The sequence below is a fragment of the Sinohyriopsis cumingii genome, chromosome 7 (assembly GCF_028554795.1).
Source record: "Sinohyriopsis cumingii isolate HCF-2022 chromosome 7, ASM2855479v2, whole genome shotgun sequence".
NCBI lineage: Eukaryota > Metazoa > Mollusca > Bivalvia > Unionida > Unionidae > Sinohyriopsis > Sinohyriopsis cumingii.
Window position 1 is genome coordinate 118,312,161 of NC_142967.1, and position 15,445 is coordinate 118,327,605.

Genomic DNA, 15,445 nt, shown 5'->3' on the forward strand with positions numbered 1-15,445 from the left:
AACATAACTCTAGACCTAGATGGAAAACATGTCTTTAAGCTGATGGAGAGCTTTGCATTAAGTAAATAACTGGAACGGATATTGTGTTCAAGTACCTATTTACATCCTTCATCATGTTTCTTAGAATAGCATGAGGAAGATCATCAACAGCGGAGGCAACAACAGCGGAAATAGAGGACGAGCAGGGAGGGGAAGAAGAATAAAAGCATTATCATACCGTGACAATAAGGTACATCACAAAACTCCCAAGATTTCATAGGATTTCCTTTTACATAGCACCAGGGATGTCCTTTACCGTCCGGATCTCTACAGTAGTTAAGAGCATCTTCCAATCTTTGGTCAGGAAACATGGAAACCAGAGGGTCATTTGGTAAAAGATGTGCATCCCAACGGTCACATGTTATATTGGTAATTGTTTTGGACACGCGACCAAGGTACACGGAGCTTCTGAAGAAACAATCTGAAGTGCAGATTTAATATTAAATTAGACATAAGTACTCTCGGCAGATTTATTATAATTTTTCAATCGGCTATGATAAATGTCTCGAAATTAATACACAAGGTTAGGCATCGGTAACACACTTCTTGAAAAGACAAGTCTTGGTAATTTTAGTGCGGAATAATTGGAAATGTTTCGATCATTATACAATTGATGCTCAAAGTATAAAAGCAAAGTAACCCTATTGTTCGTATCACATATAACGTTTTGATTCTCTCTGGATTCAGTTTTTACATTATACATTTAAATACATTTACAAGTCATGTTTATCACATATAATGATATCTATATATTTCATTCATTTCATAAGTTTCCTTCAAAAATCTGCTTATTAATCAACATATATAAGTGTCATATCTTCTGTAACAATTATGCCTTTTCGAAGGTGAAAATCGAAATAATCTTAAAATAAACGATCTTACAATTTATTTTATCACAGTCAATTTGTTACGGTAGTATCAAAACGAGATATGATGAATGTTTTTTTCCCCCAAAGGTAACTTGTTTCGAATGCTGGTAATGTATTTCTCATCTTACCGCCCTTACCTGGTTTGGCAGAAGTAACGGTTGTGGTAGCTGTAAGATAAATCATGTTACGTTTAGATTAGGGCTCATAGAGTAAATTATTCTGTTTGGGATTGTGTGTAACAAGTTCACCAAGAGCAATACATTTATTGTTTTAACCGATTCTTCTCTTTTTCAACATCGATATGTACGAAAGATTAGAACTAAATAAAACAAGCACTAAACTCTGATCGGTTTCGTCATTTAAAACCTTCTCTACCTGATTTGCTCTCACGCTTGTGTCAAGTATAAAGAATGACAAACAATGGGTAGCATAGTCTAATTTGTATCAAAGAGGAGGGATTTCATTTTGCGCGGAAGACATCTAAAAATTCGTAAACATTACGATCGACTGAAATATTTTCTGTTAAGACATGGTTATTACTCTCAAGTCGGCTATATTATTTACAACAGATTAAAGTAAGCTGTCGTGATCCAAAGAGAAAGTATAAAACACTGGTCTCAGAAAACGTTTTCCCCCTATTTAGTGTATTCGAAACTGTCAATAGAAACTACTTTCAGTGAATGGATCAAATCATTTCTCATCAACATATATCTTACTAACATGTTTCCCTTGGCTATTGACGAATTATGGGTCCAAATGTCTGGAGTCAATCATCCCGATATTTGATGCGTAACATAAATGCTAAAATAAATATGTTTATTTATATTAAATACACGTATTTATTCGAAAGCAAACTGTTTATCATTAGTTTTACATAATTCGAGTATTATGGTTTCAAACGATTTTTAGGGCTGACTTTAATTCCATATACCGCTCAACACAGGTATATATAATAAAGTTTCATTTTACGGGAATAAAAATGTGTGACTATTAAGGAAACTATTGCGCAAGATACTACAAAAGAGACCCAAACAAGACGCGGTTTTTCTGTTAATAAAAGACCACTTAAATTTGGTAAAGCGAAATTTCTAATATATAATATCAGTTGCCTTTATTATTCTTAACGGTCTTACAAAAATACCTACAGTTGGCCCATAACATCGTTATAATGCTTCCAAGTAATGTGGGAGAAGCATCTTATTTAGTTGTATGGATACTACTGTGGGTTGCAGCCATGTACTTGGTTTACAGCCGTGGAAGGTGTTGATTATCGGATATATATATATATATATATATATATATATATATATATATATATATATATATATATATATATATATATATATATATATATATATATATATATGTGTGTGTGTGTGTGTGTGTGTGTGTGTGTGTGTATTCATGGAGCATACAGCCAATTTTTCCCATTTTATATGATAACGTTACAGTTTAATTTGACAAGCTTGCATAAATTGTTCTAACTTAAACATAGGATAAAATGGTGCTTTTCTATCAATTATTTAAGACGTAAGTGAAAAAGCATGTAGTTGTATTTATATAGCTCTTTTGATAGCCATACAGGATAAACCAAATTTTATCAAATACATCTAATGGCTAGACAGACTTCATTAGAGCGATATGGCCCCAAAATCATATTGGAAAATTATATGTCAAGCAGAGAATAATATTGCATAAAATATTCCCACATGAAAAGTCTAATTGTATCTAGATTTGGCGGGAGGGGGTATTTTGCAGCGTGCAACATGCCACGAATTGGTTATGCTTTTCTTTTATGCTTAAACTATTTCAGACTTGATATATATATAGTTAGATAGATCGATAGCTAAATATATAGATAATAATAAAGATAGATATATAGATAGATTGATAGATAGATTGATTGATTGATTGATTGATTGATGGAAGGATGGATGAATAAATAGATGGATAGATTGACGGATATATATATATATATATATATAGGGAGAGAGAGAGGGAATTATATATATATATATATATATATATATATATATATATATATATTTATATATAAATAAATAAATATATATATATATATATATATATATATATATATATATATATATATGTAGAGAGAGAGAGAGAGAGAGGGAGAGGGAGAGAGAAAGAGTGAGAGAGAGAGAGAGAGAGAGAGAGAAAGAGAGAATTAAAGTGCAGTATTTCCTGCTATTTACTATATTACCGTTCTTTCATAGAAAGTGGCGCAAATAATATCTTATGTGCTATGTCACGACTATATAGTCATTAATTTACAGAGAGGAGCAAAAGCAACAAGTTTGCTAAAAAACAATTAACAATTCACTTTTTAAAAGATATAGCTGAAAGTGTGCGTGGAACATACAATATTATGAAATGAATCGAGAAATAATAATAAAAGAGATATTTTTATGTCCGAAACACTAAAAATTTCCATATAAATAAAGAATCAGAAATGTACTGGTCCGTCAAGAATCCTAACGTTTTAGAACCCTTTTTATTTCCACTTAATAGTCCATTCATATATTTTCCTCTCAAATAATGTCTAAGTACGACATAAAAGCATATACAGTCTTGACGTTATAACAGAAGCTCAACAATTAGAATGAATCCAAATGGGAATGAATATTGATTGCTTAGTTCTCTTGTTATATGTATCTTCACTTACGACTATATTTCACAGCATATTACAACGCGACAGATCTTAGTAATCGCTATAATATCTCTAATTATTTTTCGTCTGACCAAATTATCGAATAAGAATTAACTTTATTCCACTAACATACCACCTGATCAATCTGTCCAATGGGAAAAGGTCCGAATCCCGTAATTAATCAAACACATAAATAATAATAATAATGAAATTACACATTAACATGTATAATAAATGTACAAAATCGTAAACAATATAAAACAATACAGAACTCCTAAACATATGAAAGTGCATCTGCGATCCAATATTCTTTCCACTTGATGTGATGACGATCTAAATTCCATTCTTGCAAAATCTATATCTACAATCTCTGATTCTTCATTTGCATGTTTTTGGTTAAAGTATGGAGAATAATTTCTCTCAATACAATAATCGGATGAATTGGACTTCACAGTATTGGAAAGCCAAAACTAAAGCCAAGCACACGTTTTCGATAGTTATGTTTTAGAGAAATAGCACAATGAACGATCCACATCACTTTGATCTCCCTGAATTAATAAACTACCGTCCTCCACATTACTTGCATCAATAGACACTTTAAACGGATGATTGACATCTGGAGCTGAAAGGTTGGTGCACATTTAAGTATGGCATTTGATCTATCGAATGCCTCATGAATTTCGTTCGAACAATAAAACTTGGTCATCTTCAAGAAACTGGTAAGGGGCTCAGCAATTATGACAACAACTGAGCAAACATTTTAACAATATCCAGGCATACCCGTACCCGAAAAACGTATCAGTTCCTTTTTTACTGATAAACACAGGAAGTCGAAGATGGCTTTAACGGTAGCTTCTACATGCTTGACTTGACCAATATATGGTAAAAATGTGACAAGCTCCGCAGAACTCACTTTTAATTAAATTAATTGTCTAATTGGCCTCACTCAAGCAAACGAAGAATTTCAGAACTATGTTTACCAGACGTTATCATGTTCATCAAGCGCTGGCATATAGAGAAACAATTTTTATTTTTATACCAAATGGCATCATTTTGTATTGGTATAGTCCATATGGCGTTACGAAGACCGAATTTTTTTAATGCTATATTCATAAATGGGTGCTGCCAGAATTATTTGAACAGGTCAAAATTAATAACATATTTTGAAATTCCAATTATGTTAATACAATCATGAATTCTTTGTATTAGAATTGAGTCTGTTTTGTTGGAACTCCTCACTATTCTGTACTCAGCGCACATACGGAAGGTACGGCCAACTCTGGTTAAATTTGCTTGGTTCAATAAGGGCATCCTCACAGAAATAATCAATTTTCTTTTTCAAACATTCTTGTTTGAGAGGATTCGTCCTGTTAGGGTGCTGTTTTACAGGCCTACAATTTCAACATCATGGTAGATTTTGTTTGTTCGAGTGGGAAAATCTGGGAACCAGTGCTCATATTCACATATTAACCGCTTTAGCTCATTCACGACTGCATATGTAAAAGTTTATTTTCCATATTCTTTAAGATTTAATAATTTGGAAACGGGTTGAACTAAAGTCACCATATGGGAAATTTCCTGAATGCTTTACAGAGCTATCTCGATCAACATACTCCTTTAACATATTTATATCGCAGAGATGTTTATGTTTCCTCTCCCCTGGAGTGTAGGTGATACAATTTAAGTCACATACCTTCTTTCGAACTGTATTGATGCCATGTTATCATGAATTGGGGGACTTTAAGATATGGGCAAGACGGTCGGAACCTTATTACCAGACTGAAAAATTCTTTCCATTGCAGGTTTGTCATACCTTAATTTCATTTGTAATTGGCAAGATTGAAATATATTTACTGCTATTTCGCAAATCACAGTCACATTGAACGGATCTGAGAAGGCCAACAATTATAAAGACGTTTATTAAGGCTTTGACTATGTAATTTTAGTGTTCCTTCAAGGGATTCCCTCTGGAAGCCATGTAGACGCACTCATTATGGTCAACAAGCTTTCGTTACCTGACTTGGTCTTAGGTAAGAAACCTACAGAGTCGACCATTATTTAGCTAAAAATGGTTTGTTAACGGTCAATGTTGTAGATGAGCTTGGGGTATCTTTTGGATGGACAGCCTTATCAATGGACAACTGTTACAAGATCTATAGTATTTGCAAAAATTCGTTTAATTTTCAGCCAACTAAAACAATAGAAAACATTGTGGTTGGTTTTATTGACTCCGACATAACTAGCCAAGGAAGGCTCATTTTTCCAAACTAAGATTTTCATGGAAATGAAATATATACGACTTGATTTTATTGACTCCTAAATGACCAGCCAAGGAAGTTTAATAGGCTAAGCCAACAATTTCATAGCCATGAAATTGGGAACAACAATGCGATAGCTCACTGACCACTAGTAACGAGTGGGTACCTCACATGGTCTTCATATTCTCATTTTTTTAAAGATCAGCATTTTTGTACCTCTGCAGAATTAGCTTCGCTAGTGACCCTATGAAACTAACAGCAGATATCAGTATCACAGTGCGGATAGTCACAGTACTGAAACTAAGTATGTTGCTAAATAAAGGTTAGTGAATGAAATTGGAAGGAAACCGCACTCTTCTCAATGAACAAGAAATGTTTCAGTAGAAGAAGACTTATTAAACAAAGGCAAATATCCTGATAATAAATTACTCTGAGAAGCTCATGTGTCCCTTAATATTTTAACAGGGATGGGCTTTGTAAAATCACGAATAAATGATGCAGAATATTTCGACATGAATGGTTCATAATTCTCCATAATAGACCTTATTAGACCTTCAGTTGTCTACAGTTGTCATTTTCCAGCACTAATTTAACCATATCGTCCTATGTATGTCGTTTTATAACATAAACTCATATCGATAGACCGTTCACGAATACCAGATCTAATATGTGCGCGACATATTAAGTTTTACACACCTGCAAGTTTCGCAGTCTATCAAGACTAAACGATTGATGACTGATAATATACATCATATACGATTTTCAAACGCTTCAGGAATCAAACGTTTCCAGCTTTTATTAACACATCTCCAAAAAGCACACACACACACACACACACACACACACACACACATATATATATGGTGCAGCCAAACGTTGTTAGTATGTTGATAATATAATAGTCTTTGCGTCAAAACTTGTTCGCATAACAGAAAGCACATTTCTAGATCGGTTTTAACATTACCTTTCAAAGTTTAACAAGCTCATGAAGATATTCTTGCAGTTTTTTGGCCAAATTCATCGTAATGCTTTGAGTATCTGAGCAGCGTACATATATTTTATTTCAGTATTGGCAAATTGTGTCAGATCAGGCTATTCACTAATAATGCTCAACAATGTTAGAATGGATTACAGATCTAAACAATGTATTGAATATATTTTACAAAACAAACATATAGGGTAATGACAAATATACATATGTTATTGTACAGGTGACATAGGTCATGTACGTGCTCCGAGTAATTATTTATGTGCAGCTATAGATGACATTTTGGAAAATTTGATTACATTTTCAGTTTAAATGGCGTTTATTCACTTTATGCAGCTTCTTGTCTGTCAAAGCAACATTGAAGATTATTGTACAAATTACTCAAGAAATGCTGAACGGCAAATGCAATGATAATGCACGTAGACATTTTAGACGCAGTCATCCATTTGAGGTCATGCCGTTTAAATATTATCTGTCTCGCGTTATGATGTAACAGTGAAAGCGCCTGCTTTTGCGAAGTTGTACTGTACGGTAAACAGAGACGGGACAGTGTAGTCATTTATAAACAAAGCGTGGAAAACCACTGGCAGGAATAAAGGTTACAGAAGTATAACATATTGGTGGTAAGTATGTAACTTCGTATATATTTTATGCATACACTGTGGTATCATATTTCAATTTGTACATAATACCTATTTGTCCCTAACAAATATCTTCCTTCAAACACGTAAAAGACAATTGAAACATGGCTGTCAATTCCGATTTAACTTAGTTAAATTTTACATCAAATTAAACATACTTACAAAAAAGGTATGTTATTTCCAATAATAGTTGTACATCCATACATGAGATGAATGAAAATGCGCGCGAATTATGGTTCACACGACCGTAGACTGAAACTCCTGTACTAGTAATTATATAATCCAATATAAACTTTCTTGACCCAGTCTAACTTATATTTTTTGTTTTCCCTTTTTAACGCCCCATGATAATCGCATGGCTTTTCAGTACTTCCATGCACTTCCTACCGATGCTAATAAAGAGGTGTTAAATACAAACCTGAGCACATATTACAAGTCTTAGGACAGAGTTGAGCTGCTTGTGTGCTTCCACAGATGAATTGTTTCAGCGTATCACATTTAGCCATGGGGTTATCCTCACAAGCAGCATGAGTAGCTAAAAATAAAATATCACCAATGAAAAGTTAAAATTGTTTTTAAATTGCATCATTTGATTTTGATATTCTCATAAAAGACATAAAAGAGGTGCACATAGCTTATACTAGTCTGACATGAGACAGTTATAGAAGTGTTACTTTTCAATATTTTTGGTGCTGACATTTTTATTCCGAAAGTCTAAAATTTCATCAACGTCTTTTAATTTAATATTAATCATGAAAAAATTAGATGCATATTTCATAACGTTGTATTCGTCTCCATAAGAATGATTATATAGGCTGCTTAGCGAGATAAAGTACAAACTATGAGTAACCTATACGAAATCTTAACTAAGACTAGATTGTAACTAAAAATCTACAATGTTATATAATATTATTGTGGGTGGTTTTTATAATATATCCACTGGTCAATACTAAAGTACCCATCTTGACCTGATGTTGTAGGTGAGTCTTAATATCAGGTTAGAAAAAACTGTGCATCAAGAAAACACAATTTATTGCAAGGAATACTTATCTAGAGGGAAAACTAAAGTTCAATACAAGTTACAGTTCCGGTTACCATTGTGCACAGGCGGCTTGATATGAACAGGTGACATCAAATTGAAACCTTTGAAAGAAAATGCAATATATATATATATATATATATATATATATATATATATATATATATATATATCTGTGTGTGAGTTTGTGTGCACGTGTGTCTGTGCTTGTTTATGTAAGCGCTAGTTAAACGCCTTATGTATGTTTTGAAATCGAAAAGGTATATAAGAAAATTCTTAATTCGGAATATAGTTTAATTGTTTTGATATCTGAACGTTAGAAAGTAGAATTGATTTCCAAAATATTTTATTTGAGATTGACCTTCAATGATGTTAGCACTATTCATTTATTATGACTGGTATATATACTCCTTTTGTTTTACATATAATATTATTGGTATTGATAATTTATCTCCTTATGTGTTAAGGCATCCTTCCAATAAAATAAATTAGAGCTGAACATTGGACAAACGTTTATATTTAATTGCTGTTCATTTAAGAAATCCTAGCAATTAAGACGCCTTTCATACAAAACCATGATTAGATACCAATAACAAATCAACTCGAGAATTTATATAGATTGCCATTCTCAAGGTTATATTTCATTGTCAAAGTGTAAAAGATATTTCACTTGCATCATCAGATTTATTGACCTAAAACATTGCTATAGTCAAAATCCTACCACACATGCCGCAGGTCTTGGGGCAAAGTTTCCGTGCCATATCCGTCACCCCACAAATGACGAATTTCAAACTTTCACATAACGTACTGGGATCGTCTGCGCAGACAGAGTCTGAAAAATATTTTACTTAAATCATTTATGGAATTACTTCTTTCTTCTTTTGTTTGCGGTTTATCCCTATCCTTAGAGCAAAAGTGGAACTAGGCACCAGAAGGTACGCAGTTTAATTTGGTCAAGAAAATATAATCTTGACTATTGCTAGTATGTACAGTAGTAAATACAGTGACAACGACTGCCCTTTCTTTTTAGGTTTGATATCCCGTATATGGATACGATGTGAAGCATCAAAATTCAAAATCAGTAATGCAGTTTGTCAATCTCATAAAATCTACTAGATCACTTAGACTACTAGATACAGTGTCGTCTGCTAAAGACATGGTTTTGGCTAATCGTCATAATCTTTCAAATATTTAAAACTAATTTCATTCACACCATGTGCGTGTGATTTGAATTTGTAACGTGGCTTAAATGTTTGTCAGTCATATCGCTACGATGTATGCAGTGTGGTACTTTATATTAATGTCTAGCCCTGGGGCATCATGCCGCAGGCATGTAGCATGATGTTCCACCCAGTTACATTATCCTGGCACCAGGTCGACCAGTCCTAACATTAGCTTCTTAATTCTGAGCCCCCAGCGAGGAAGCTGTTATTACCATTTTTATGTCTATGGTCTGAATCGGCCTGGGTTTCAACCTGCAACCTCCCGCATCCAAGGCGGAGCGATCATCCACAACATATATTTAGCAATGAAGTATACAATGAGATATATAATCTCCCAAATACCTAAGTAAATTAGTGAAATATATATTCAAATGACTAAATATGTATATATATGAATTGTTCCATGTGATATAACTATATCTGAGGAAGAATATCATTCACGAAAATTGGAAATCGTAGAGTCCGAAACTTCAATTATGATTAGTCGGCAGACCTTGGTAAGGCACGGCTATTTCTTGACCGTATTTATATTTGACCATATATATATTTATTACAAAACAAGGTTTGTACATTTATTGAACATATTTAAAATGGAGAAAGTCACTGAACGTGTCTTTATTAGTTTACATACCAAACCAAAAATGAGCAAAATGGATGCTTAAAATTGTAGAATTTTTAACATTGCACAAAGATATCAACTATTCAGTGAAAACTTATACGTATGTGTTTCTAAATGTATTAAGAAAGAAATATATGTATTAAGGCGAAAGTCGAACAGGGAAGGTGCTTTTTATGATCTGCAAGGTGTGGTACACACAAGAAAATGACCATATAGATGAACCATCTAAGTTAAGATTAGATATAAAAAGCCGGTAAGATAATTAATAAAAATGATTGCAAGTCATTAAATTGTATAAATTAGTATGAGATTTCTGGAAGTGTGAGACGGTCCTATAGACAAAGGATAGTTATACAGTTTTCAAATAATGTACATAGGGATAGATGCATGCTACCATATCAATAGTTTTACAGTATGGTAGACATATCAAATTATCGTTGCATTCCTGAACAATTAAAACAGCCATTAAGGATCCATCAAAGTTTCGGTCATTTTTAAACAAATCCTGAAGAGATATGAACTAGCCGCTTACAAACGACTGATTGCATTTTGTTGTATTTTATGATGCGTTGAGTGAAACTACGAACTGAGTATACAAATAATTAAAACAAACAAAAGATGAACATAGTGCGTTCGCAAGTGAATATGAAAACAATGTATAATTTAACAAATTAATATTTGTGTCACAAAAATCATTTCAAAATGTAGCGAGCTGGATAAGTACAAGAACTTAAAACAACCTAAGAGTTTAGTAAGTGGCAAAGAAGTCAACATTTCTAAAGTTTGATTCTATGACTATGCCACGAATAACGGTCCAAGCAATACAACATTTAGTTTAAAATTTAAATATGGAAAATATATAAATACTATATGCAATATGTAACTGGTCTAGTTTAGAAAGTCACCTCGTCCTCAAGACATTGGTTGGTAATAATCCAGATGAATAGGTAATAGGCACGACGAGCAACAGGAAATAAATTTCATTCACCAAGGATGGTATAGTTGCTAGGTTCAGGAAATAAGGAAAGAAATAATAGTGAAAAATATAATGAACTTTGGAGATAGTGTTATGTTATTTGGAACAGCTGGCTAACCATTTAAGTAAATTTACATTTACAGGGAAACGGAAGCAGCTTCCAAACATGTAGTATGTGACGAATGATGATGCATCTATAAATACATGGGTCGCTTTATAAGTTGCACGAACCAGTAACAGCACCAATAAAAACGTTTATCTCTCATTTTTGTCTGATTAATTAACGATTATAAGATCAAATGGCGAATGCCAATAGATTAAAATGTTGCGGAATAATTCAAACTTACACACAACATAATCAACGTGATTATTGTATATAGGAAGTTACATTGATGCAAAACGACACTTTTGAAGCGTTCCTGAACATTGGTGTGAAAGATCACGCAAACCCTACTCACTAGATTTATTCCCCAGCATAGAAACATGTTGAATTGCAGACTTTTAACCGAATATCCAGTGTTTCTGTATGATAATAGAGGAGCAATATATGGCATTAACACTGCACCACATCAATACGCTAAATAAATTCACGTCGGGCTAAGAACGTCGAATGAAAGCAATGACGTAAGGTCCTCAGATCCAATCGAACCTGTGGACGAATGTTCATATTTAGAGTACAGTGTTATGCATCTGGACACAAAAAGCGCCCTTTACTAGGCCATGAGAAACTATTGGACCGTAAATACTTTGTGATGGGCAACTGATGAACAAATTCATACAATCGAGACAAGAGTACTCAGTCGATGTGTTTTCTGTCCGTGTGATGCAGCTCGCTAGCAATGCATCACATAGATTTCCATTTAAGTCGTATTGGAAATACATTATGTTTTTAAGGCGTTTTTGAGGTACTATAGTCAAGCCCAAGCGAAACTAATTCCAGAATAATATCCTTTATGAAAGATATTCTGAAATTGACCGATTAAAACATACAAGATGTATCACATTGTTATGAACACAGATAAAACAAAACATGAAAACAAAGAGGTTGTATACACCACAGAAGCCTGAAGGCTTACATAGTATTTAAACTTAGAACATACATACAGCGGTATCTTGTTTGAATAAGTACCATGATTCAAAGTGTACAATAAAATGAATAAAATTTAGAGCAAACAGTTCATTATAGTATTTTTAGAGGTAAATTATAGAAGATAAATAATATTATGTTCTATAAATATATGGCTCAAATCACGAAAAGAACAACATTAAAAGTATTTAGAGATGAAAATATCTCATTCAAAAACGCCAAAAGATGTCATCATGCTTCAAGAGGGCAATTATTGACAATAGCGTTATGTTTACCGGTATGTTAATTAGTTTGAGAAAAAAAAAAACCCTGAGGAACAAAGATGGTGACCGAACGAAACTGTTTATTTCTTATACATTAAGACAGTTGAACATGTTTGATGCATTAATGCTGGGACAGCAACCTTTGCAACGACATGGTAATAACTTAAAATTCCCTGACACCGGTGACGATTCCAGTAACGTTTATTTATAACTCGCAAACGAATAAATTGCTGCGCCTTTCAAGTATGTGGAGAATGGAATTTTCTTTTGAAGGTCTTGTATGTGTATTTGAAACGTTTGGCAATTCAAGATGGGCACAGATGAAAGAAAGTATGTACAATATTACAAATAATTTCATGAAATAGAATTCACAGTTTGTGATTGTCTATGTAATAATAGAGAAAATATCCGAAAACATCCGAAAGTCAAGTGACTCAGATCGTATAACAATGCCATGTAAATCATAGCAATCCTAATATGTAGCTTTATCTGACCCACCACATAACCCAACGTCCCGACACGTATTCACGATGGACTGATAAGGAAAATATATACACTCAATTCATCTGACCAGCCACATAACCCAACGTCCCGACACGTATTCACGTTGGATTGATAAGGATAACATATACAATCAATTCTTCTGGACTAGCATGGTTCTCGAAGCCTCTTTTTTTGTTGGTTAGAGATTATTTAATACACGGCGCCCTCTCGATGACTGCATCAATGTATATTAGCGTCAGCAGAGAGAGAGAGAGAGAGAGAGAGAGAGAGAGAGAGAGAATGCTAAGAAGAGTAAAACGATAAATAGGCCCAAAGATGGACATGCAAGTCTGAGGATCATGCAATAGGGCAGATATATTAATTAAATGTAAAACATTCTTCCAAAAGTGTTATCTCTACTGTAGCGATATAAGTTTGTACGCTTGTTATATTTCACTATATCATTTTAAGCTATACTAAAATATATAACTTCCTCTGAGGCTCTTCGATTTTAACACTACCTTCGATTTGTTGATGAAAGAAATAGAGAAAAAGAGGATTTTTCTCCAGTTTACAGCCATTCCTGTTTCTTCACCCCACATTCCTTCTATAGCGCACATCGTTCCCTATGAAATTCACAATATCACTTCCGGTTTCCAGATTCCTTGATTTCAAAATATTTTGTGTGTGCACTTTCGTGGAGTCGCTTGTCTTTGCTTCCTGTATTAGTCATTGTTTTCTCAATTGTAATATTTACGAGTTTATACCTTTTGCAATCGTTGAAAATTCTAATGAATTCCCATTAATTGAGTTTTGATTGCCACTTGTATTACCTCTCTGACAACTGCTGAAATCACTATAATGTATTGAGTTTCATTATTTACAATATGAAACAGTATTTATTACTTGTAAAAGGTCAGATCAAATGTTCGTTTTGTACAGGCTGTGTCATACCGCTCTGGTGGCCTAGTGGTTAGAGCGTCCGCCTCAGATACGTAAGGCCGAGTCATACCAAAGACTTACAAAAATTATACTAACAGCTGCCTCGCTTGGCGCTCAGCATCAAGAGGTGAGTGTTAGGACTGGTGGGCCTGGTGTCAGGATAACGTGACTGCGTGGGACATCATGCTACATGTCTGCGGCATGATGCCCCAGTGCTAGACATCACTATAAACTGCCACATTGCAGACATCGTAGCGATATGACTGAAAAATTGTTAAAATTGCGTTAAAAATCCAAATCACATCACTGCACAGGCTGTGACATTTGATATTTGTATTCATATCAAATGTTTATTTTGTACAGGCTGTGACATTTGATAAGTGTATTCATGTCAAATGATTTGTTTTGCACTGGCTGTAATATGAGATAAGTGTTTTCATATCAAATGATTTGTTTTGTACAGGCTGTGACTTCTGATAATTGTATTCATATCAAATGTTTGTTTTGTACAGGCTGTGACATTTGATAAGTGCATTCATGTCAAATGATTTGTTTTGTACATACAGTGACATTTGATAAGTGTATTCATGTCAAATGATTTGTTTTGTACAGGCTGTGACATTTAATAATCGCATTCATATCAATGATTTGTTTTGTACAGGCTGTGACTTTTGATAATTGTATTAATTTCAAATGTTTGTTTTGTACAGCTGTGACATTTGATAAATGTTTCCATATAGAATGTTTGCTTTTGTACAGGCTGTGACATTTGATAATTGTATTCATATCAAATGTTTGTTTTGTACAGGCTGTGACATTTAATAATCGTATTCATATCAATGATTTTGTTTATACAGGCTGTGACTTTTGATATTTGGATTCATATCAAATGTTTGTTTTGTACAGGCTGTGACATTTGATAATTTCATTCATTTCAAATGTTTGTATTGTACAGGCTGTGACATTTGATAATTGTATTCATATCAAATGTTTGTTTTGTACAGGCTTTGATATTTGATAATTGTATTCATATCAAATGTTTGTTTTGTACAGGCTGTGACCTTTGATAAATGTATTCATATCAAACGTTTGTTTTGTACAGAATGTGACATTTGATAATGGTATTCATATCAAATGTTTGTTTCGTACAGGCTTTGACATTTGATAATTGTATTCATATCAAATGTTTGCTTTATACAGCTGTGACATTTGAAAATTGTATTCATAGTCTGGGTGATCTAATAACTGTTATGCTTTAAAACAGTATAAATAGATTATGTTTGGAACGTCATTAGCAGTATTGGAATGACAACTTTGCCGTAAATTTGGATATCACGCAATAGAGGA

General features: G+C 33.4%; 1 protein-coding gene across 1 annotated transcript in view; it reads right to left on the reverse strand.

Annotated features, from left to right (window-relative positions):
* LOC149796008 (apolipoprotein(a)-like) overlaps positions 1–15,445 on the reverse strand; it is a 176,572-nt gene that overhangs the window by 58,154 nt on the left and 102,973 nt on the right. Inside the window, exons 29-33 of the mRNA XM_089963911.1 lie at positions 9,227–9,337; positions 8,562–8,609; positions 7,885–8,001; positions 1,046–1,075; positions 218–460 (exon numbers count right to left, since the gene is read on the reverse strand). Of these exons, the coding sequence (XP_089820037.1) occupies positions 218–460; positions 1,046–1,075; positions 7,885–8,001; positions 8,562–8,609; positions 9,227–9,337 (549 nt within the window). The remainder of the gene's footprint in view (positions 1–217; positions 461–1,045; positions 1,076–7,884; positions 8,002–8,561; positions 8,610–9,226; positions 9,338–15,445) is intronic.